At 45.7% G+C, this 25,918-nt stretch overlaps 1 protein-coding gene across 4 annotated transcripts in view; it reads left to right on the top strand.

Annotated features, from left to right (window-relative positions):
* Positions 1-25,918, top strand: part of TASOR2 (transcription activation suppressor family member 2) — a 1,020,110-nt gene that overhangs the window by 412,344 nt on the left and 581,848 nt on the right. For all 4 annotated transcript variants that reach the window (XM_078677333.1, XM_078677324.1, XM_078677320.1 and 1 more), the window contains exon 17: positions 25,255-25,699. In XM_078677333.1, the coding sequence (XP_078533459.1) occupies positions 25,255-25,699 (445 nt within the window). The remainder of the gene's footprint in view (positions 1-25,254; positions 25,700-25,918) is intronic.

Genomic DNA, 25,918 nt, shown 5'->3' with positions numbered 1-25,918 from the left:
TTTATATTTATTCTGATTTTCTACATTTGCACATATCCGCATTTATGCTGCTAAAATACTGCCGAAGGTAAAGCAAAGAAATCCAACAACGAAAAAACTTTATCATTGTATTAACTGACCGCAATGATGTAGATACACTTGTGAAATGGCGTAGTGTTTCTTCTATCTTTCTGAATTAGAAGCCATGTGACTCTCACAGTGAGTGGACACCAAGCAAACTTTAATACCAATGGCATTTGTTGTATTCCAATCTGTGTGATCAAGAGCACTTTGTGCTCGAAACGCGTCGCAGAGAGGAGGTCTAAATAAAATACCTTCCCGCCAGAACCTTGTGGCCCGTCTCTCTCTCTTCGCCTGGAGTAGAAGTTTTGAGGGAATGCTTGAAGTATATATGTTTATATATATATATGTGCATATATGTGTATGTATATGTGCATATATATGTGTATGTATATGTGCATATATGTATATATATGTGCATGTGTGTGTGTGCATATATGTGTTATGTGCATAAATGTGTATGTATATATAGGTTTATGTCTATATGTGCATATATATTTGCGTATATATGTGTGTGTATATATATGTGTGTGTATATATGTATGTGTATATATCTGTATGTATATATGTGTAAACGTATATATGTATGTATATGTGTATGTGTGTATATATATATGTATATATATTTGTGTGTGTGTGTGTGTGTTTGTGTGTGTGTATATATATATATATATATATATATATATATATATATATATATATATATATATATACATATATATATATATATTATATATATATAATTCCCACTGAGGGGTAAAAAGGGAAATGCAATTAACACAATTGTTAACAGCTTGCATCTGCGATCAAGGTCTAAAAGGCAGAAACGCGTTGGTGGAACAGAGATGCCAATTAAATGCATTTTTAACTCTGAGCCCATGAGAGTGCAGCATTATTTCTTCTTGTGCAACAAATGTTTGGGAACACTGTTCACGTTCCATCGCTGGCACCAGCAGTTTGAGCACCCCGCTTTGACCGTTATCAATGATACAGCGGCTGCGCCCGGCATGTGGAGATCTGTTTAGAAACCTTAATTTCATCGTAGAGGAGCAACAAGGGACGCAAGTCTCAAGTGTGTGTACCAACACTTGAAGACTTAAGCAGCCTTGATAGGCAACAAACTTCAAAATACGTCTTCGTGTTTTCCCTGTGGTGGAAGAAATGCCCCTCACACTATATGGTGAAGGCATTGCCTTGGCACATAAATCTCCCAAACCGATGCGACCCAGGAAATGAGAAGGGTTTGTGTACTTCTGAGCAATAATTGTGACCTGCCTAATCAGAGACACTGGTAACTTGCAATAAATGGTCTCATGTCATGAAGTAATGTTCGTATCGGAATTAGAATCAAACATAAACTGTTTTGTATTAAACTACGGTTCAGGGATGAACACAATCTCCCATTTCTCTGTGGGAGCTTGTGTTAGGGCCGGTTTACTGGTGCAGCACAAACTCCCATAGAGCATTTAATTGCAGTGTCAGGACCGCCGACCGGAGGTTGGTCGGTCCTAAGACTGCGACAGTGTCAGTCGGAGGCAACTCCGACCAACATCGTAATTGATCCCTATGTGTTTTATAAATCTTCGATTAGGAAGAGACATCCAACTTTCAGTGTGGCAAGAGAATGTTTAAATTGTGTATTGTAGGTGTGTATCTAGATCAAGACAAATTAGATGGAAAACAAACAATTATTACGCTATAGGAGTGGAAGCAGAAATCACATATATTATATTCTCTCTAAGGAAGTCCTTTTATCATATGTTTTGCAATGTGAATCTTTTTTTGATTCACATGATTTATTTCATTATCTAGTGCTGTGGTCCAGAATTTTATCTTTTTTTCCCTCTTGGCCGGTAACCAGTTAGGGGGGTTATAGATACGCCCCAGTGCGTGGCCGCCTTATTTAGATTATTTTTTCTAATGTTGGATTAGGAAGCACATCCACAGTTTCAGGTCGCAGTTCACTGAAGGAAAGGGGGACAATGACGAGGAACACTGAGGTAAAAACTGAAAAGTTCGTAAGTGGACATAGAGGAGAATAAAAAAAACAAAGTCAAAGGCTGAAATGTAGGGTTTTTCTGTAGGGCTACAAACATCTGGGTTGGAGAATGTGAAGCATTGGGGGCTGGGGTTCAGAGTCTGTGAGTGACATGGAAATGTCTCCCTTAAGGGTTTGTCCAAAGTACCACTACAAAGTCGCTCAAAGATACAAGCTCTAGATTTACAATCTTTGTCTGCTCAAGGACCATAAGTGTGAGGGCAGTAAAGTGTTCAACATGTTTCTTCTGAGGACTTTTAATTTAGTGAGAAACAGAGGTGGGTACACTATGCCACTATGCAGTTCCAGGCTATACATTCCTTTTTCAGGAACCTGGGACATTCAAGCAAAACCCAGAAACTGATGTGGCATGGGGAAGTATCAGATATCGGGTGAGAGCGTTGTCTGCCTTGAAAGTTACGAGTCGCCAAAATATTATTATTTTTAAAGACTCAGACCACAGTCCCATATATCTGCAATTGCTCATGGTCACAGTGGGAGCTAGCCAAAAACCTGAGACTTAGTCGTTCACATTACCTAAACACTTGGTAGTCAAAGTCTAAAGAAAGAGACACCATTGGGGCCAACTCCCAGATTCTTGGTAGACTCTGAAAGGGTATCTTATGGGGATCTCCAGCCTGGGTGACCTATGAGCAAATAGCCACATCAAGTCATTTTGGGCAGTTGGCAGCAGAGTTTAAGCTCACTAAATAGGGGGGAGAGGGGACAAGGAGCTGGATATAGGTCCAGTGGCTCGTGCTCCTGAATAATAGATTTGTCACTAAGGAGAGTCACAGTTCCTGAGAAAGAAGTAAGAAAAGAGGGGGGGAGGGCCGTTCTTTGAAAAAATGGGAGGTCGGTGAGACCTTTACTTGATGCCCTCACACACCCAGAAGGATGTAATGCTTCATCATGGGGCGGTGCTCCTCGTCGGGCCAGCGCTGCAATGCTCTATGGGTCCCCCGAATGGTCACTTTGTCGGATATCTTTTTAGTGATCAAGCCGTTAGGTGTGTGCGGGTCTGAGTTCAAAAGGTGTGTGAAGTGTAGATGTTAAAAGGTGGCTAGAGGGGACTGAGGAAGTTTAATTTAATGAAAAGCGGGTTATAATGACCCTCAGTAGCTGGACGAGTGTAGAGTCCGTTTATGATGGGAATAGGGTCAACTTGTTTCGCGCAGTGGTGTGGTCACAGGTGGAGATCCTTTGCGCTTCTTCAGGATCAGGGGGGAAGTGAACGAAGTGGTAGGTAGGGCGATGGCCTAGATGAGTCTAATAGTGCCACTCATTGGACCTGTATAGTGATCCTATCTAGAACGACAAAAAATAAAAATAGAGAGAAGTACAAACAGTCAATATGAATAATCCCATCGAGTAGCATTGTCTCAATGTCAAGCAAGGGTCCCCCTTCAGTGGGCCGTCATATTTCAATAAAACCAAACCCACAATTCACCCAATTATTCTTGTTGGTAGGTGAATAGCGTGAGTTAAACGATATATAGGTAGATGTAGGACGAACAAACAGGTAGGTTATATTAAAAATATTGAAGCAAGAATCATACTGACATGTCAAACAAACATGGTGAGCATTGCAGCGTAGATCTCTCAATGCATTGCATAGTAGATGAAAAGAGCGCATTATAGTGCTCGGTATGTTGTTCAAATGGTCATATAGTGACCATGGACATATTAAGGGTGAAGTTAAGGAGTTGTTACCCATTGATGGGAAAACCTCTCAAAACACAGTGTGCTGTCAATGGTAAGTACGATATAGCCTCTTACCTATTCAATATGAGCATGATATCCCACAAGTCTTGGCTGAGGTTTTGGCCGTCGCAATCTGTGCGGAAAGGCCAGTGTTAATCATGGCCTTTTTAAACAAGTATTTTATGGGAGCATGCAGGGCTCAGTACTTACAGTTGCGTCGGTAATACAGGTTCTTGAACCTACCCGTACTCTTGCCAGCTTGGAGGATGTTCTGTACGAGTGCTTCGGTATTGGTGCTCAGCGAGCGGCGAGGAAGAAAGGGCGTGGCTGTGGGTGCATTTACAGCCGAAATTTTACTAATTGTATAATGGATCATTAATAATATTGATTTAGTCTACTTATATTTTACCTCAACTCAGCGCAAAATAACAGAAGCGTCGGAACCCCTACTGCACCTGATGGGCCGATCACAACGCTGAAATTCACTGGCTCGACAAGATTCTGTCGACGGAGTGAGACGCGGCACAGCTTCAGGCCGCCTCCGAGGCCTAGAGTGCGAGCTGCACCCGACGGGCACTCTCAGCATCCAGTGTTCTGCGGCGCCGAGGGGCAACCCCCGATTCAAGGAACCCCACTCCCCGCCCCCCCTCTCCTTCCCCCAGGCCTCTGAGGAAACTGCTCTCTTAGTCGGCCCTGCGGTGGGACCCGTGGAGAGTGGAGCGTGGGGGATCCGCCGACCGAAACCACCGAGTGCCAGGACAATAAGCCACAGAAAGCGCCCACACTGGGGTAAGTACGTGGAAAGCGGCACAGAAACTAGGCGGATCCCAACTACAACTTGAGAGCAGAGGGCGCCTTGGCAAGAGTACGGCCTGAAACGGCCACATAACGAACAGTGGAGGCCGGTTGCGCGAATATCCACTGCGCACGAGATTGACCGCCAGGGCACCAGGACCCAACAGTGGCCCTTATCGCAGCACGCTATAGTGGAGTTCACACAAAACAGTCTGCCTGATAAGAGAGACACTAATAGGCGCTGGAAACACACACCTGGAGGTGCGTCATACGACCACTCCCTGCGGAGACACGGGCCCCATCCTTTCCTCCTAGAGCCTACGGACCTGCCTGCCTTGGGGGCTCCTGTGGACAAATACTACAAGTCACCCAGGGGGGTTCAGTTTTACAAAACAAACAACAAGGCTTATAAACGGCACTTCCTATCACCTCCATAATGGGGACACCGCAGCAGCAGCCGGTTGATAGGAAACCCGACAGGCCGCATGTGCCAAGTACTACCAACGAGCGACTGGTGACCACTGGTCATCGCTACAGAACAGGACACAATGGGGGGCGGTGGCCAACAAGTAACCCACCAGAACAAACTCGAGAGGGATGCTTCATCCAAATTGGAACAAGATACGCACGACCGCGCCAACGCTGACGCAGCAGCAACCAAGAGACCCGCAACCGGAAAAGAGATCACACTCCAAGACATCATGACTACGCTCAACAACGTGCATACCTCTCTGGAGTTCCACATACACACAGTTACCACTGAAATCTCACTCATCCGCGCTGACTTCAGAAACCTCAGTTCTCGTGTGACGTGATGGAGGTGGAAACGACAACAACCGCTTAAAAGTACAGACACAGCCGCCCTATAGAAATAAATGAAACATCTAGAAATGGAGACTAGAAATGGAGAATAGAGTCATGGCGGCGAAGCTGGATGATTATGAAGGTCGCTCCCGTCGCAATAACGTTCGAATTGTGGGGGTATCGGAGGGAACGGGTGCCCTGCAGTAGACTTCTTTGTGGAAGACCTGATCAAGAATCACCTGCAACCTAGAGGACTCTCCAACTATTTCTCAGTTGAACGGGCCCACCCTGTCCCCAGGTGCAGACCCAGGCCGTGAGCGCCCCCTCTGCCCATACTAGCATGCATTTTTTACTTTTGTGATTGAGACCTCATCCTTCAGATGGCAAGAGCGGCCCCTGATCCATTATCAGCAAAGTGCAGTCTCTTTCTTCCAAGACTACACAGCTGCTGTGACTAAACAGCGACGGAACTTCATCGCCATAAAGCAAGAACTCAGGAATCGCAAACTTATATACTCCATGATGTTCCCCGCAAAGCTAAGAGTGGAAGTGGACAGGAAGACATGTTTCTTCACAACCCTGGAGGAAGTGCAGGACTGGTTAGAGGCCTGGCGACAGGTCCCACAGTGCAGAAAGCCCGGAGGAAACACCAACGGTGACATGACAAGATCACAGTCTCCGGACCGAGTGGGAACTGCAACAGAGACTCAGAACAAAGAGAACTGAGTAGACATCTTAGGCACCTTCCAAATAGGGTGCTAACAAACAAGGACCCGTTCGGCAGTCAGGATAATCACAACACTACTTTACTGACACATACTATTCACTTCCCTAATAACTACCCCTATAATAAACTCTGACATACTCACTCTGAAATTCACGTCACCTAAATATTCTTTCATTTGTGTTTTAGTATACCGCCCTCCTGCTAACATGCCTTCTTTCTCATCTCTGTTTGGTGATCTTATTTCCCAGTTGGTCATTAATTCCGCAAGGATTTTGATCATTGGCGATTTTAACTACTGGCCACTAGATCCCCATGAAACCGCCTTATCAGTTGAATTCACAGATTTATTACTTGGTCTTAATTTTTTGCAACACATATGTCGCAACTCACAACAGGGGCCATATCCTTGACCAGGTATGGACGACCAACTTGGATATCTCCCCTCCCCTGGTCTACCCCTGCACTTGGTCTGACCATTCCTTTATTTCCTTCTCACTGAAACTCTTACTACCAACTCGTCCTCCACCAGTGTCAAACTTTTCGGCACGAAACTGGAAACATGCTGACATTCCCCTCCTTCACTCGATCCTTTTTCCACTCTCCCCAAGGACTACTCCGATCTGAATTCCCAAACCATTACCGTAGACCAATGGTTGTCTCAAGCCAGCGATGCGGTTGCCCCTGTGAAAACTATCAAATCTAAACGCCCACACGACGCACAGCGTTGGTTCACCGAACAACTAAAGGCTGATAAATTACTTCTCAGACAAGCCGAGCGTCGCTGGCGACGAAATTATGACCCCTCATTAAAGAACATCTTCACCGCTCTACTAAAATCATATAAACAATCTATTATTTTGGCTAAATCCGCCTACTACTCCCAGAAAATCATTAGCTCTGCATCAAAAACCAAAGACATCTTCTCTATTGTGGCTGAACTCTCCCTCCCTGACCGTGTCACGGCCCAGCCTCAACCTTCGCAGGCCTTGTGTGACTCTCTAAATTCATTTTTTATAGATAAAATTTCTATTATTAAAAATAATATCCCCCCCCTTCCCTGTCTAAGGTCAGTGTCCTCCCTCCTCCGAATCCTTGTTGTCTGCACGAACTCCCTCCTATCTCTCTCGAGGAATTCTTTTCGATACTACAGGTTGTTAGTTCCGGCTCCCCCCATGACTGCTACCCCCCCACATTCTAAGGGATGCCTTCAGGGCCTGTCCAGGTCCTCCACTTGATCTGCTTAATCGCTCCCTCGCTACAGGCTCTGTCCCCAATGCTTTCAAGAAAGCAGTGGTAGTACCCATTCTGAAAAAACCCGGTTCTGACCCTGCTGTTTTGGGTAATTATCGACCTATCTCCCTTCTCCCCTACTTGGGGAAGGTATTGGAGACTCATGTCACCCGCTGCCTGAGCACCTTTATCGAAAAAACTCACTTCCTTGATGACCAACAGGCAGGCTTCAGACCGGCCCATTCAACGGAGGCAGTGGTGGTAGCGGTCATGGATGCGCTGAGACAGGGGGCGGACAAGAACTTGGCCCAGGCCTTGGTGGTATTAGATCTCTCGGCCGCTTTTGACACGGTCGATCATGTTTTTCTGATCGACCGTGTCAGAAATGCAGGCATCCAGGGCCTGGCTCTGTCATGGATCGGGTCTTTCCTTCTACACCGCTCCCAATCGGTTCAGTTGTCCTCTTTCTCTGCCCCTCAAATTTCACTTTCCTGCGGTGTTCCCCAGGGTTCTGCTCTGTCCCCTCTCTTGTTCAATCTTTATATGCAGCCCCTTCTAGCCTCCCTCCGTTACTCTCCTGTCACTATTTTCAATTACGCAGACGACCTGCAACTAATCTTTCCCATCGACTCTTCCCCTCTTTCTTGCTCTAATTTTCAATCAATTATGCTCACTATTTATGAGTGGATGAACTTCAGCCAGCTGAAGCTCAACCCTAGCAAGACTGAGCTGGTCCTGATCGGTGGGTCCACGAACCCTTGGAGTCCCAATTTCTGGCCCCCAGCCCTCGGCTCCCCCCCTTGCCCAGTTAACTCTGCGAAGAGTCTGGGTGTTATTATCTCCAGTGACCTATCGATGAGGCCCCAAATTAACGCTGTCACCTCGGCCTGCTTTTATCATCTTTGCAGAATTGGAAAAAACCGAAGGTTTTTATCTTCGGAGGCTCTCATCCTTGTAATTATGGCCCTGGTCACCTCACGTATTGATTATGCCAACTGTCTGTACGTGGGGATCCCTGCATACCACCTTCACCGGCTCCAGCTGGTACAAAACCAGGCGGCCAGACTGGTCTTTCAACAGCCCAAATTCCAACATGCTAGGCCCTTGTTGAAAAGACTACACTGGCTCCCGGTAGCGTACCGCTGCATTTCCAAAATGGGATGCACTGTTTTAAAATCTCTATCTGCCTCTGCCCCTGCTTTTATTTCTCTCAGCCTTCACCCTCACGTTCCCTCACGGCACCTTAGGTCCTCTGCTCACAATCTCTTGATCACTCCCAGGTTTAAACGGAGGAAACACGGTGGTGCCTGCTTTTCTTTCCTTGCTCCTTCTACCTGGAACTCCTTTCGTCTCTCAATTCGGCTCACCCCGGACTACATCTCTTTTTGCAAATACCTGAAAACTCATCTGTTCCACCTAGCTCACGATAAGCCCCTCTTACCCTCCTGCGTCCCCTCTCCACCTGTCTCTGAGCGCCATGAAACCAATTGGTGACCGTGCGCGGTAACAAGTATTTTTACCATAACATAACATAACATAACATATGTGGAGGTGGCTATAAGGTCCTACAGCTACCCACTGAAGCAGTGACTCTTCCAGGACTAATCACTAACAGTCTCCCACGTGACTTTGTATGGACTGGAGGTTTTCGGCATCTTACTATGGCCATCTAAGTAAAGCTGGGAGGGTAATTCTGTCTACGAGAAAGCCCTGGGGGTACAACCCGGGAGCTCTCTCGCCCCCTACGAAGGTACCGGGTAACGGGAAATAGGCACTCAGCAAAGTTGGGGTGGCGGGTCGTTCTATAACCGTCTTTCAGGGAGAGGGGAGGGAACAAGGGTTTAGCTGGGAAGTTTTGATTCATTTGGTTTATTTGTTTTTATATGTTGAATAGCACATCGTAAATCCAAACATGCTGCTCGTGCATTGCTGCAAAACTATCTCGACTGTATAGCACACGTCTCCAACACTTTCACTGACAACGCCACCTGATCCCACCAAACCTGTGTCAATGCACCCACGGCATCTACCTATAATATCCTGGAATGTTAATGGTCTCCGAGATAAGCTCATGCGGGGACTAGTCCTACAATATTTAAAGCGTAAAGCGCCAGCTATAAGCCTAATACAAGATACCCATTTAATGGGGATGGCCTGCAAACACTCAACAGGTGGGGCTTCAAATTAGCGGTACACTCTGAGTTTACATCCAACTCACGGGGGTTGGGATCCTTATTAAAAAACAATACCCGATTGTCATTAAACACGTACACAGAGGACCAGGGCCAATTTGCGGCACTGTCTTATCAATGTGAAGGTCGGTGGTCAACATAGTGTTGGTCTACATCCCCCCCTGCGCTCCATTCGTTAGCATTCCCGGTGCTCAGCGAATTTCTACTGCAACTCCCACAAGGCAACTTTATTATAAGAGGCTATCTCAACGCTACACTGGATGATATCCTAGACCGCACACTCCCTCGACGACAACACCGGACACACTCTAACCTAACAGATTTCCTAGATACCGTAGGTGTGGTAGACATTTGGCTATTCCGCTTTCCACAGGCACGACAATACACATATTACTCAGGTGCACACAACAGCCTATCCAGAATAGATCACATACTGATGCCAGCAGGTGAAATAGGAAACTTCCTAGACTTTACACATTTACCGAGAGGCATCTCGGATCACTCTCCCGTCAGCTCTCTGTACATGTGGCACGCCACAGGACAGCGTCGAATATTCCCTATATACCCGGGATACCTCAAGACCCCTAAGATCTGGAAAGGACTGACCGATACCACCAAACACTGCTTTAGTGAGAATGCACCCTCAGTCTCCTCCCCACTTGTCCTATGGGAAGCATACAAAACAGTGTTCCATGGACAGGTGATCTCACTCATTACACACCACAAAAGAGAAAAGGCTCAGACAGTGGCGACACTCGAGCAGGAGGTAGGCGACCTGGAGAGGGCCCAGAGACAGGACCCCTCAGACGCAACCACAGGAGTATAAAGACCACCTATGGGAGGAAGCGAAGACATGACTCTCAGCTACTCAACACACTGAGAAAGTGCCATCTTTCTTGCATGGTATTCCCCCACCTTTTGCTGTATTGCTGATGTACTTTGACTGAGTGTGCCCTGGGCTCCTGCCAATCAGGTGCCCAGGGCCTATGTTCCTTCCCTAAAATTGTATTGAAACCTAAACCCAATTGGCATCTCTGGCCACATGTCGTCCCCTGGTAAATGGTACCCTAGGTACCTAAGGCACTGTGACCAGAGAAGACCCCTAAGGGCTGCAGCACTTATTGTGACACCCTTAGCTGCCCTGTGCCATGACACACACACTGCCCTTGCAGGCTGAGTGTCTTGGTGCAGAACAGAACAAAGAGTCGACATGGCACACATCCCTGTGCGCCATGCCCACAGCACACTGCCCTGGCATACCTCAGTCACCCCTCTAGCTGGGTGCCCTATGCAAGTGGTGTGGGTACAGGAGCATGAGCCCTGTACCCGTACAGCACCCAGGTCCATTCCTGGGCACTGTAAGTGCAGTGCTGCCATTAAGCGTATATGGTGCTGGGAGGTCGTCATCTCGAACTCCACTGCACCTTGATGGCTACACTGAAGACTGAGAAGTTTAGTATCAAATTTCTCAGCACATTAAATCCACACTAATGCCAGTGTGGGATTTAATGTACAATGCACGACAGAGGGCAACTTAAAGTTGCCCCCTAAAACTAAACCATAACCCGTGTCCTGACTGAGAGGCTGCCTAGGCTGCCGGCCAGCAGACATGTTGCTGGACCCTTGGGTAGAGAGCAATCCGCTCTCGTGGGCCTGCAACAGTGCACATCCTGGGGCGTGGTGCTAGGCCTCCGCCCCCAGGATGGGCAGGGGAGCTTCAAAGGCATGCCGCCTTTGTGAGCTTCTCCAGGCCACCTGCTGTACTCAGCAACTGGCCCCCACCGGTTCTGACCCCCACTCTGGCGGCAAGACAGGTGGTAAAACCTAAGTGCAGAAAGGGGGTGTGCCAGCCTCTGCCAACCCCACCTCTCAGGTGGGGGACGCGAGGTGAAACCCAACTCCGTGCTCTCGCCCTCTTGTGGATGGGGAGCCCTACCCAATCAAAGACAGGCTCCTGCCCCCTCCTACTGGAGAATGGCTGGATAGGGGGTGTACTCACTCCAGGGAAGGGACCCATTGGTGCCTGACCGTCCTATACCTGTAACGCCTCTAAATTTAGTATTTAGGGGCACCCTGAACCTTCCTTCCTCAGATCCTGATTCCGAAACATGAAGAACAAGAAGAAAGAAGACCTGCCGTGCAGCTGCTAACAAGAGGACAACACCAACTGACTTGGCCCCAGCCCTAAAGGCCTGTCGACCCTCAATCCTGCTCCTGCTATATCCCAGCGTCTTTTGTGGTCAGCAACCTCAAAAACCCCAGAGGACCTGACTGCCTTGCTCATCCAAAGACTGGGACTCCCACAAGCAGTGGTACTGCTCAAATAGCATCAACCCCTGATGCCAGCCAGGAACCGCGAATCCAGCACACACTGCACCCGCCGAGCCCAGCCTGTACCTCAGTGAACAAAGACCACAAGGACTTCCCTGGCGACTGTGACCAAGAATCCAGCACCAAAGGGCCCTCCTCGGCGCTCCTGACGACGCCTGCAGCCTCACAACCAGGGACCCCTCCAACCGCGACCAGCTGAGGGTAAGATTTCCCGACACCAAAAGACACCCCTGCTCCCGGCGCCCCACGGCCCCCTGTGCCCAAATCCTGGGTGACTACCTAACGTACAGCTTCCCAACTTACCTCTCGAAGTGGTATTCGCACTTGAAGAATCTCCGTCCCTGAGCTTGCAGCCTTTGTTCATCTTGCAGCTTTCCTATTGAAATACATTGGGCACCCGACATCCCAAAAGCACCCTGCACCCAGCTGCCAGAGTGCCACTGGGAGTGCAGTATCTGTTCTATCCTACTTCCCCACTTGCCCTGTGTAAGTGACCAGGATCCCAGCTCCCACAGTCGCGTGGCCTGCTGCTAGCAGCCACCAACCAAAGGCCAGCTGCTTGCCATACGCTAACATTGGGCCTTCTCATCCTGCACCAGGCTGCCCCTGTGCCGCTGAGGGTGTAATAACTGTACCTACCTGACCCTGGGAGACCCCTGAGACTTACCGCAGAACGTTAACTTTGCCAGTCGAGTACTTACCCAAAGACCGATAACTTGATTTTCTCCATAGGGTAACATTGGCTGGTTTTCCCTTGGAAATTCTTCTAAGTGTTGAGTTTTGCAACTTTGAAATATTCTTTAAAAATCATCCGATCAACGAAAATGAAATTACTCACCTGCTAACAGGAGAGATCCTAGTGCTGAATCTTTGTGCCCAGCACTGACCCTAAAAAGTAATTACAACTGTGATTTTCCGGAAACCTGATTTTCTCCGATAGGATAACATTGCCTGGTTTTTGCCAGAAATTCTTCTAAGTGTCGATTGTCAAAACATACAAATATTCCTTAAAAATCGCCTGTGTAACAAAAACGATTTCTTTCAACTGTTTACAGGAAGTTCACCAGGGCTGAAACCAGGGTCCAGCCCTGATTAAGAAAAACATTTGTAAAGTGATTTTATTGCATTTACTTAAAACTTCCCATTGAGCTCAATGTTATTATTGTGTTAAGTTTATGTTGCATATTGCAACAACTGTATCTATTGCATTCAAAAGTCTACTGCTATTTGAAAGTATTCAATTGCAACATCTCATTCCGAGAAAGTATTTTTTTACCTGCTTGTGGTTCTAAAATAAAACAACAATATATTTTTATATACAAAACAATAGGCCTAGACTGTGTACAACAAATGCTTTACACTGTCCTCTGATACTGCCTTACTGCTCGACCAAGCTACCACTTTAGAGAGTAAGGTTATATCTAACTTTAGCCTCTGCCAAACCTCTGAGGACTGTGGACTCTGTGCACACTGTACCTTACTATGGAACAGCTTCACTCGCGCCTCGCTCTGCCCGCAGGCCACGCCCCCTTCGGAGGCCACGCCCCCCACCCAATACTACATAGGGACGCTGAACTACTAGCGCCACCATTTGCAGTATCACACTCCTGAGGCGGAAAGCCGGGAGGTAGTCTCTTTTAATATTGTTGATTGTGTGTTTTAACTGGCCACTTACCCCCTGACATCCTCACGCTTGTGAATAGCGGGAAAAGCGCTGTTGTCATCTGGCGTGGAACGCTTCACTCGTGCCTCGCTCTGCCCGCAGGCCACGCCCCCGCCCTCTTGCCCACACTCCCATAAATCATGTGTTTCCCTCGGAAGCGCAGCGGACTAGCGCAGCGGGCACGACGATTGCGCGCCGAAGGCGCGCCTAAGGAAAGCCCGTCTGCGCCCGTCCGCGACCGACCGGGACTAGGGGCACTTCATAATACCCAAACCACCCATTACTCCAGGGCCGACCTTTTGGAGTGTAATAATAATAAAGATCATTTACTCCTATCAAAGGATACACTCCATCAGCTCTGTAAGCATGGTATCCTGAGCCAAGGCTGTCACCTTTCCACTCGTGCAGCATGTCTGGCACCTCCCAATCTACCCCCCAATTTGCTTGCTATCCTCTACCTCAACACTCGTTCCCTTGTTAAGCATCAGATGGACATCTTCCTGCTATTAGACACGGAGAAACCAGACATTCTCCTACTGGCAGAAACTTGGCTAACCCCTACTTCAGCACCCGATATAATAGCAGATTTACCACCTGACTACTACATTATTCAGGCAGACCGCACTACCGGGAATGGAGGAGGGGGTGTCGCGGCAATCATCCACTCTAGCCTGGATGTCACTACTCTTACCTGTTTGACACTAGCCAACACAGATAACCTTGTATTAAAAATTGCTACTCCCCACATGACTATAGCATGCGTCCTCTTGTATAGACCGCCCACTTCAATGCCACTATTTTCCATGGCTTTTAGTGAGCAAGTTGCTAACCTGGCCTTGGGTCATGCCAGGGTCATGTTAGTAGGTGATTTTAATTATTGGTACAAAGATCCATCAGAGGGCTCTCAATCGGCAGAATTGACTGACCTTCTGTCTAACCTTAACTTTAAGCAACTGGTGCTCTCCCCCACCCACGACAAAGGACACATACTGGACCAGGTGTGGTCTAATACCACATGCGTAACCTCTCCGCTAACCCTGCCTTGCCTATGGTCAGACCATCTTACTCTTAAATTTAAGATTTTTGTTACTCCCATCAGAACCACTGTGCCAATCGCTGGCAGGTTAGCCAGAAATTGGAACGCAATGGATAAGACCGCTTTTCTACAGTCACTAGCCAATGATGTCCCCTCTTTGGACAACGACATTAACTTGTCAGTTTCCACTCTTACTGACTGGCTACAAGCGGCTAGCAATCTTCATGCCCCTTACAAAAGAATTAGACTATCACGGCGCACGGATGCCAACAGATGGTTTTCTGCCGACTTGAAAATTAGGAAACTGGCCCTCTGGCATCTTGAACGCCTGTGGCGCCGTGATTATGACATTGAGAAAAAAATTAAATATACTAGGGCGAGGAAGGAATATATGAATGCCATCTCTGCAGCAAAGGCAGAGTATTTCTCTTCTCGTATCCTAGATTCATCAAACAAATCTAAAGATATCTTCTCTGTCTTTAATGAATTGACCAACTTGGAGAATGTCCGTCCTAAAGTAATCCCTACTCAGTGTCTGTGTGACTCACTTAACACTTATTTTAGTGACAAAATCACAGACATAAAAACTAGCATTCCCCAATCAAAGACTCCATTAACGACCGGCATGGCAATCAAGACCGGTTCTGCCACCCTTACCAACTTTCAACCCATAACTTATGGCCAGCTTTCGGAACTAATGAGGAGTCAAATCTGGCTCCCCACTGGATAATTGCCCCCCTCGCATCTTGAAAGAATGCTTCTCCACCTACCCAACCCCTGTTCTTGCCCTCCTAAACGACTCCCTCCTATCGGGCATAGTCCCGTCTGCTTTTAAAGAAGCCACGGTCATACCTCTATTAAAAAAAACCGGGGCTGACCCTGCATGTAAGGCAAACTACAGGCCCATCTCCTTATTGCCTTACCTGGCAAAAATCCTAGAGGCACACGTGGCGAAAATTCTCTCTAATTTTCTGGAGGAGTCTTCCTGCTTTGACCCTCATCAGGCTGGATTCCGGCCTGCACACTCAACGGAGGCAGTGGTCACTGCAGTCCTGGACACACTTCGAGACTGCGCAGATAGACGCTCCCCCCAGGCCCTGGTGCTCCTGGACCTGTCGGCAGCGTTCGACACTGTCGACCACAACATCTTGGTCGACCGTGTCGGACAGGCCGGCATACAGGGCGCGGCGGCCTGCTGGCTAAGGTCCTTCTTAAAGGATCGCTCCCAAGCAGTGCGCCTGGGGGACCTAACCGGTGTTAAACAGCCTATCCCATGCGGAGTGCCACAGGGCTCCTCCCTGTCACCTCATCTCTTTAATATATACATACTCCCTCTTATACAAACCTTGAGGGATTAACAGGTGAGAGTATTTAACTATGCAGACGACCTGCAGCTACTCTTCACCATTGACAACTCCGAAAAATCCATTAGTCACTTCCAGTCAACCATGAGGTTTATTAAATCCTGGATGGATCAAAATCAGCTGAAACTAAATCCAGGTAAAACCGAACTGGTACTGACTGGGGATAGTGCTAAGCATTGGGGACCCCATTATTAGCCATCAGATCTGGGTCAAGCTCCGCAACCATCATCATCGGCTAAAACGCTTGGAGTCATTGTGGACAGTGACCTTTCATTAAAAGCACAAGTGGGCCAGGTGGTTTCCAAATGCTTCTACCAGCTAAAAAAAATCAGGAAGGTCCGGCGACTACTAACACCAGAAGCTATCACCCAGGTTGTGATCGCCACTGTTCTGTCCCATCTGGATTACGCGAATGCAATCTACTTGGGTCTCCCAAGCTATCTACTCAAGCGTCTCCAGATGGTGCAGAACTATGCTGCTAGGTTGATCCTGAAGCAACCAAGGTGGCAGGCAGTGACTCCCCTTCTCGTCAAACTGCGCTGGCTTCCGGTCACACAACGCTGTACCTTCAAAGCAGGCTGTATGATTTTTAAGTCGCTGCATGGCAAAAGCCCTAAATTCATTAATCAGTTAATCACCAGATACGTTCCCTCCCGCAACCTCCGCTCACTCCACTTAGGCCTTCTCCAGACCCCCCTCTTCAAACTTAAACGCTCTGGTGGACGTAGGTTTGCAACACTTGCCCCTTGCTTATGGAACACCTTTTCTTTGGAAATCCGGCTCTGTCAAGATCTCCTACCTTTCCGGAAAGCGCTGAAGAACTGGCTTTTTAGACAAGCTTTTTAACCTACTTTTCCCCTCACCTCCGACTGTGTTACTGTCAATTTTTAGCGCCAAGAAACTAATCAGTGTTAGTGCGCTCAATAAATGATTTAATAACATAACATAACAGTACATACAGAGCCACTTTCTTACACGCACTATACATGAAGTCGGTGATAAGGCTGGCAAACTTTTGGCCTGGCTTGACAAGCTAGATAAGGCGGATAGGTGGATCGCAGAACTTCAACTCCCCGTGGGAGAAACTACACAGAACCCTCAAGACATAGTAGACCTCCTAGCACATCACTATGAACAGGTTTACACTTCAACGCTTAAAATAACACAAGAGGATGCGGAGGAGTACCTCCGTGATATCAAACTTCCAAAGCTCACGGAGAAGGTGTCTCAACTATTAGAGGCAGAGCTCTCAACGGAAGAAATAGCGATCGGTAAACTCCAGTCAGGAAAGCCCTGGGCCCAAACGGTAATCCCATAGAGTGGTACAAACGAAATGAAATGCAACGACACTCACGCCCTGCCTCGTAGCTATGTATGAGGCCAGTTTAGACAGAAGGGATCTTCCGCGAGACCAAAGAACGGCAACAATAGTGGCCATCCACAAACCCGGCAAGCCCACTCAGGAGTGTGCTTCCTACAGGCCCATATCTCTGATTAACGCTGAGGCCAAGATATTGGCCAAGACCCTGGCCAATAGACTCATCCAGCACATAGCTACGTTAATACATCCAGATCCATCAGGGTTCATGCCTGGGAGGAATACGGCCCTAAATTTAAGATGCCTCCATAACGTTCTGGGCCAAAAGCACACCATACAAGAAGAAGCCACTGTCCCTGGACGCACGAATGGCCTTTGATACGGTTGTGTGGCCCTTTTTTTTTTGCTGTCCTCGCAAAGTTGGGGTTCGGACCAAAATTATTTTATTGAGTTAGGCGGTTATATACCACTCCACTGGCCCATGTAGTGGCCAATGGGCATATATCCAGAGAGTTCCCACTGCAACGAGGCACGAGACAGGGCTGCCAACTGTCACCGCTTCTCTTCGCCCTTGTGCTACAGCCTCTGGCGCCCTGGGTGTGACAAGACCCTCTCATTCGCTGGCTCCGCTGGACTGAGGGATGCAAAGATGGAATATCCATATATGCAGACTATGTCCTCCTCTATATGGCCTCTGCCAGACGTTCCCTGTCTTGTATATTAGACATATGTGGCTCATAAGGCCGAAATTCAGGATACACAATTAATTGAACAAAATCAGTGCTATATGTCCTGAAAGGGCCTCTGCCAATACTACCGGCTGGCTGTGACATAACAATTGCTGACAATACTTTCAAGTACTTAAGAATTCATGTCATCCATGACCCAGAGGTCTTCATGACTATGAATCTCCAAGCCCCCCTGAAACAGCTTCAAAGAAACACTGGCAATCATTGCCACTAACGCTCCTTGAGAAAGCGGCACTTTTCAAAATGATGGCGCTCGCTAGGTTCCTCTATGCCCTTCAAAATATGCCTTTCTTTGTCCCCCAGTCCTATTTCCGAGCCATAGAGGCAGAAGTCACTTTACTCCTTTGGAATTATAAACCAGCTCGCATAGCTATGGCGAAACTAAACCGAACCTGGTACAATGGGGGCATCGCACTCCCGACCATACAAACGTACTATTGGGCGTCCCAATTGATGGTGATTAACCACTGGCTACATGTCCCCCACACGGACCCGACCTACAGCCTTGATAGATTAGAGTTGGGAGAGGAGGGACTATATCGAGCACTCTATAACAAGACCCGGGCCCTCATGGGCCCAACGAACCACACACTCAAGGTATGGAATATTGTGCGCAAAAAGTTAGGTTGGCACAACAAGATCACACAAGCAACGCCCCTCTGGGTCACGGATAAGCTGGGAAGGTTGGGTAAGAGTAAAGGCTTCAATCATTGGGACAATATAGGGATATCCAGGGTTGGGGAACTCTGGGTGCGGGGAAAGATGATCCCTTTTACACAGCTCTAGGACCAGTATTGGATGGCACTGATGGAGCAATACCGCAATCACCAGATCAAGTACGTCCTAGAGGCGGCAATACCCCCTGACACCACTCCAGCCGAGGCCTCACTGTTAGAGGACAGAATATTGCTGGATAATATGGACAAAAGAGCAATCTCCATGACCTATCGGAAGATTGATAACATGCTTGACCCCATGCAAAAGCTCAGAGACAAGTGGCGGGAGGACTACGGAGAGCTAGATGACACTGATTGGCAAGAGGCACTAGGATCCCCCAGAGAAGTAGCGATTGCATCCAAATTATGCCTCATGCAGCTCAAGATCTTCCATAGAATTTACTACACCAGAACTACTCTTTATAAGATAGGGAAAGCTGACACCCAGCTCTGCCTGCGACAATGTGGGGCGGTCGTTACATTCTTCCATACACTATGGGTCTGACCTGTAATAATGTCATATTGGAAATCAGTCATGACCATCATCACAAGGGTGAGTGTGAACCCAGTCCCTCCAAAGCCCAAACCTTGCCTGCTTAATATCTGGAAAGCTATAGACCTTAACTCCATAACACAGACCTAGGCGACACTGGGAATGATGGCCAAATGAAACATTGCTAAACTTTGGGGTGTAGCCATCGCCCCCACACTCATGGTGTGGTGCAAAGTTTTGGACACAGCCATGATGGCGGAAAAGACCGTATATGTGCGCAGGGGTTGTCCTAAAAAGTGGATAAGATTATGGGGACGCTGGAACACCTACAGAGGGGGTATATGTGAGTTACCAACAGTGACCCGAGAAATGGAAATACATTTATGTAATTGATACTAATGTATGTAACGATATAAACGCATACAGCAAGGTGCGAACAATACTGTACTGTAAAAGGAAAGACAAGCAATGTATACTGTATAGAACGTTTATATACTGTTTGATGTGTACACGGATGTTATGACTGTGCACCTACGATTAAATGAAAAAATAGAAAATCATCAAGGCATGACTTTATTTTTTAAACGGACAATAGTAATCCAATTAATATGTAATTAGTCAGCATATGGACATACTTTATAACAAACATAATAATTTAATATTAATATAAGCCCTTGGGGATGTTTAATCTGGGCCCATTACCGTTCTTAGAGTTTGCAAAGATGTCCCGAGATGTTCAGGAGTTAACCAACTGAATTCCTAAAAGAAGGGGCAAGTCACAAGTGCTTAAATTAATATTAGATCAGTGAACCAGTACAGGCATGATTTTACACCTTTGGTCCCTACTGAAGGATGACAGACGTAGCGCACCACTCACGGTACATAGTCAATGGTATGCGGAGCTACCAGAACCGCTGTCAGACAGGGAATTGGCAAGGGCATGTATGCAAGTGCAGGATGCAGCGAGTAATGCTAGATTTAAGTTCATACAGTTCTTTACCTGCACTGTGCCTATCTCACACCCCATTGGCTCCATAGAATTTGTCCCTCAAAGCCTAAGACATGACCAAGCTGCGACACCAGGTCGACGATGTTTCTCCATATGACCTGGAACTGCCCTACCCTACAAGACTTCTGGGTCACTGTATTAGACAAGCTCACAGAATTGACAAGGTTACAACTGACTCTCACAATTAGTCATTGCCTGCTAGCGCTCAACACCGCTACCCAAAAATAGGCATACATATATGCACTAGGTTTGCCTCCCTGGCCAACTAGTCGGCAAGAGAGAAAAATTGCTATACACTGGATCGCACAGGCTTCTCCACCACTATGTAAATGAAAAGCCGACTTGCGGAATGGGCTGTAGCCGAGGAAAGACTTGGAACTGTGGGCAGAGATGACTGATCAGTTGTTTGATCTCCCAGACACCGCAGAATCGTGGTACACAGCTAAGGTGAAGGACTCTGCCAAGACCAGTAGTTCCCTGCAAGGAATGCAGGGGTCAGACAGATGCTAGGGAAGGAGGGCTGGGAGAAGCTGGATGACTCATTCATAGTTCAAGATGCAATGGGAATGATGTGCTCTGACTGGCTGACTCCTTGATCAAACTTACTGACCAAACTGTAGAAGATGTTCCATCTCCTAATCTTGCCCTTTAATTGATGCACCGATGGGCTCATGTCATGAATGCACTATTGTATTATCTCGAGTTTTTATGCTGAGCAGTCGCTCAATGTAGAAAAAGCGATAAATAATTTCTTTAAAAAAACATTAGTATAAACTGTCTGGCTGCATCTATCCCATGATAGAAACGTATACTATTCCACTGTGCAGATAAGGATAGTTTTTGGGTATCTTTCCAATAGATTATTAACTTGTTGGAAAGCAATTGAAAGTAATAGATCAAAAACTTTATATTTTCTACAACTCTAGGCGGAGTGCCTGAACAGATATGTCTAACAGAGAAAGATAACTTTGAATCAAGAATTCCATTAATATTTCTGCATCTTTATTTCCAAACTTTATGACCTTTTCCACATTTTCATATACAAGGACACTCTTATTAAGAGGTGTGGTGCAGCGGCCAGGGTGCCTGACTCCGGACCACAGGGTTTACGGTACGATCCCCGGCTCCAGCGGCAGGTTAACCCAGCACCATGTGACTCTGGGCAATAGCTTGCTTAATCTTCCCGACGGCCCACAGCGCCAGATCACCTCCGTTGGAGGTAGCTGTGCGCTTTACAAATGCTGGAATTTATTAGGGTAGCTGGTTCAGGGGAACACAATAAAAAAATAGAGTTTTTTGTCTTGCTTTAACAAGTTTTTCTTCCAAACCACATAGAAAAATTACTGCACATATAGTAAGTGTTAAAATTACCAAAACTAACACAAAATGGGTATGGTAGCTACAACAAGAAAGGGGCTACTTCTCCTTTGTGAAAATCAAAATCCCTGCACTTTTTAGCCCTCACGAGAGTTCTATCAGGACATGTGGGAATACCAGTCTCTTAAAAGAGGGAGCCTCCCCCTTAATTTGTGGCATACTTAATCATAGGCAACCTCCTCCCACCCTAGTAGGACAGTGCCACCAGGGCAGAAAGAGGGCATTCTTAGATAAAGTACAACTAGACAATTGTGTGATCCAGATCAGTTAAAAATACATTGGGGGCACCCAGGTATTTCACCTTTAATTCTGGAGACCCCATTTTTTTGTCTTCTTTACATCTTTTTATAGATCTATATAGTTGTGGTAGCTTATGACTGCTAAGTATCTATTGTTTGTGGAGCATAACCTTTTCATAATTATCTTTATTTAAAACGTATCAAATCTAACTCATGGTAATATTATTGAACATATATTGTAAACTTTTTGGTTTTAATCAAAAGTTTTTTGTTTTTTTATTATTTCCTAAAATTGCAGTAACATGTTCATCTAACTCTGAACAGTTTTCCAAGTTTTTAGCCAATTCCTTACCCACTGTGTCACTTCTAAGTAACCTCTATTATTATTTCATAAGATTCCAAACCTTTTTTAAGTGTTCCATATGGGCTCCCCTCTTAAATTGCTTACATTCACGCTGCATATTTTTTACAAGAAAATTCACCCAGGTTTACTCAATATGGGAACTACTTGGCTTAAGTCAGCATGGAAATGTGGACAAATGAGCATACCAATTTGTGATGATTTAAAGTAACATTTCTATACCCTCAAGTTTGTGCTTTATTAAAATCTTTAAAGTACACAGATGAAATTGTATGTTACTGGACTATAGAAAAAGCTATTCACTAAGGGTATCTGTCCTGACATTTGTTGATAAGCAAATGATTGCTATTTTTATTAAAACTGGTAAGAATTGAAATTGATTGATGTTTTTGTTCAGAAGCACACCATCATTCTAAAATGGTGTCACAGAACCTCTTTCTATGCTGCTTGAAAGTCAGCTTGACTTAAACTTTTTAGTCACGCTGATCCAGGTTAGGTTGAAAGTTTTACCATCTACCCCATCCTCTATATATATATCCTCTCTCTACAAAAGGACATTACTTACAATTACCTGGGTCACTTACGTTGGCTATGGACAAAGTCAGATTTACCCCACTTGACTAACATGGGTGCTCTTTGGAAAAATCTGCTCTTTGCAGATGTCAGTATGTGCTGAGAAACTAAAGTTCTAGGATCAAAGGACAGCAAGCAATAGAAAAACAAGGAATGGCATAGCCAATAGGTCTTGCCTTTGGGACCTTATAAGTGTTTAGCCATGCAACAGTTTGATGTTGTGTCACCAAGGATATTGTGCTGCATAACTAAATACTTATAAGGTCCCAAAGGTGAGACCTATTGGCTATGCCAATGCTTGTCTGACTAGGCAACCTTGATGGCTGTCTCTTAGATGCTGGAGACATTTGACTTGAAAAGGGACAGGAGACCCTTACAATCCTGCCCTTATGTGATGGGCTCAGCTATCAGAATTTTCAGTTCCGCTTTATTGGAATATCATGCAGAATTCATTTGTTGAGTTTCATGCTACATTGTTATGATTTGCAAAGTTGTTTCTTAACTCATGTTTGCACCAGTAATGGCCCTATTGCATATTTCTATGTAGTTGTTGCACTGTGTTGGAAACGGCAGCAGCAGCCACAGGTTCCCAGGTGTAAGCCTGGAATACTTTCTGCATTCCAAAAATCTGAAAAGTTACTCTGAACGTAATGGAAAATCAAAAGGAGTAAAAACAATTTCTAATAATAATCGGGCTCTGTGAGAGGTATATTAGGCAGTGAAAGGCTCATTATGATGACACATATCCGAACTTGCGCTGAAATAGACAGAAATTGTGATAATGACAGGGCATCATTATTGTTGCAATGATCATTGACAATGTGTGGTTTCCTACTGGGCGTCAAGAGAAGGCACGAGAACAAATGGTGCCAAAAATTAGTCATGGGAAGTAAACACATGCATTCATCCACGGTTGCAACTATTGTCGCCAACAGTCTTGAGGAACCTTTTTTAAAAACATACAAGGGCAGTATAGATATAACATATAGTACTATATTTTGCACTCGTTTTGTAAACCTCAAAAATTTTAGATAGTATTTTAACAAACATGCTATAGTCATACAAATAACAATGCATGCGTAAGTATGGGCTCAAAAGCACCAAACAATACTACTAAATTCAAGGCCCGTCATATTTCGGAAATAAATCTGCTAGCCTCTTCCCATTATGTCGAGCTTGGTCATTTTCAGCTTCTCAACATACAATGCATGATGTTCTGTTGCCATCATGTGGTCACTATAGATATTGTATGATTCGGTATAAACACACTGGCATGTTAATGCTTGCACTCATGCTTGTGCTGGCATCCACGACAGCGAGCAGCAGCGCACAGGCCATATACTTTCAATTAACCCGTGTGCTGCTGCTTGCTCTTGCAAGGTGGATGCCAGCACAAGCACGAGTGTGCTTGAAAAGGAGCAAACCAATTTCTAAAGGTCATCTCCTAGAGCAACGCATGTGCGCTGCCTAGGCGAGACCTAACTAACAAGCCTGGCTTGCCTGCGATATATACAGAATGCACTGGGTGTCACCATTATTCCTGACATTCTCATTTTTGTACGCGAAAGTAACTGTTGCCGTTTCACCTTAAACATAATCATTTCAGTGGCACATTTTAAACATCTGTGAGATGCTGTGGCTCTGTAGCTGTAGTATGGATCTCATTAACGCTCCAAAAGATAGCTAAACTTGTCCGCAGCCACACACTAAAAACTGTATAATATAATGTATGACTATGTTGGCTCTACTTAGATCTGAAGGTGTGAGCCTCTTGTTCACAAAGTTATAGCTCTCAAATATGTTTATTTATCAACATTCAGAAAAAGTCCAACACATTTTAACATGTGGCCAAGACCAGCTTATACCTATTTATCCTGCTTATGTTGCCACTTTTTGTAGCATCCAAATGTCTACTTAGACACCAGATGTATCCTAAATTTATCAACTCCCTGCTCATTGTATGTAGAATTGTTTGTGCTTGTTGTGTGTCTTACTATTTATGAAGTTAGATTCCATGGCCAGAAATAGGAACCCAAACATTTTCTAACCCCAACTCACCTATTGTGCTCTGTCCCACAGCCGAATCTATGTGATCATCAATTGCATTAGTAAGATTGTGTGACATATTGTATATGTTACTTTTTTGCTGACTCTCCTTTATAGATTCCTGTAGTGCCTATCTGTGAAATGTATGCAAATATTCTGTCTGCTTCCATGCTCTTCAGTTGTCAGCCTGCAACTCGATCCACACCATCCATTAAAAACGATATATTTAATGACATAATGAAAAATGCATGTGGGGTTTTACGATTTGAGGCTGTATTTTGTTTGTGGGGTTCTTATTCTGCTTAAATGAGTTTGCACTATCATCAAGGCAAAACATGCTCTGTAATGTATGGCCCACTGGTGTTCTCTTTCGCAGCTGTTATCCATATCTTTTAACTAACAGTTATCTTTTTTTATTTTTATTTTTAGACCTTGGGATTCTGATATCCCTAACCACGTTGAAGATGTGAAGCTTATCCTCCACATGTGGATAGCCCTGTTTTATTCTAAGCCAAGTAAACTTTTAAATAGCGCAACTCGAAAAGTTGTAGAACATAACAACCCAGCTAAATATGTCTCAATAAATAGTACTCTTGATTCCTTTGAACTGTTTGAAGATGGGAATGAAAGTGAGAAATCGAATGTAGGTTTTGCAGATTCGCCGTCTGAAGTTGAAGCTGTTGCACAGGAGTCAACATACTGCAAAAAGTCATCCGATGTCCCAATTTCAAGCAGCCATATTTCAAGTAACGAACCCTCATCAACGAGTAACTTTACTGCTCGATCACATCACAAGGGCAGTTCCAAGCATGATGAGGGGCAGCATTGTGTATCTTCAAGCGGATACTTTGATACTTCATGCAGCAATTTTATGGTAAGCACTTTAACATTGTTTGTACACATCATTGACTTGTATGGAATATTTTTCTCAGCTTCTTACTGGGCGCCCTGGGAAGCCTATTCTGGTACAGCCATGCTCAATATGAATCTTTGTAACATAATGTAATTCAGGATTTACACTGGCAGCATTGTTAGAAACTGTGGCGTCTTATTTTCTGATTGGATCCTGCTGTGGCAAGAGGCTCCCTATCAT

The sequence above is a fragment of the Lissotriton helveticus genome, chromosome 1_1 (assembly GCF_964261635.1).
Source record: "Lissotriton helveticus chromosome 1_1, aLisHel1.1, whole genome shotgun sequence".
NCBI lineage: Eukaryota > Metazoa > Chordata > Amphibia > Caudata > Salamandridae > Lissotriton > Lissotriton helveticus.
Note: the sequence above shows the minus strand (reverse complement) of the source record. Positions and strands in the feature narration are given on the sequence as shown.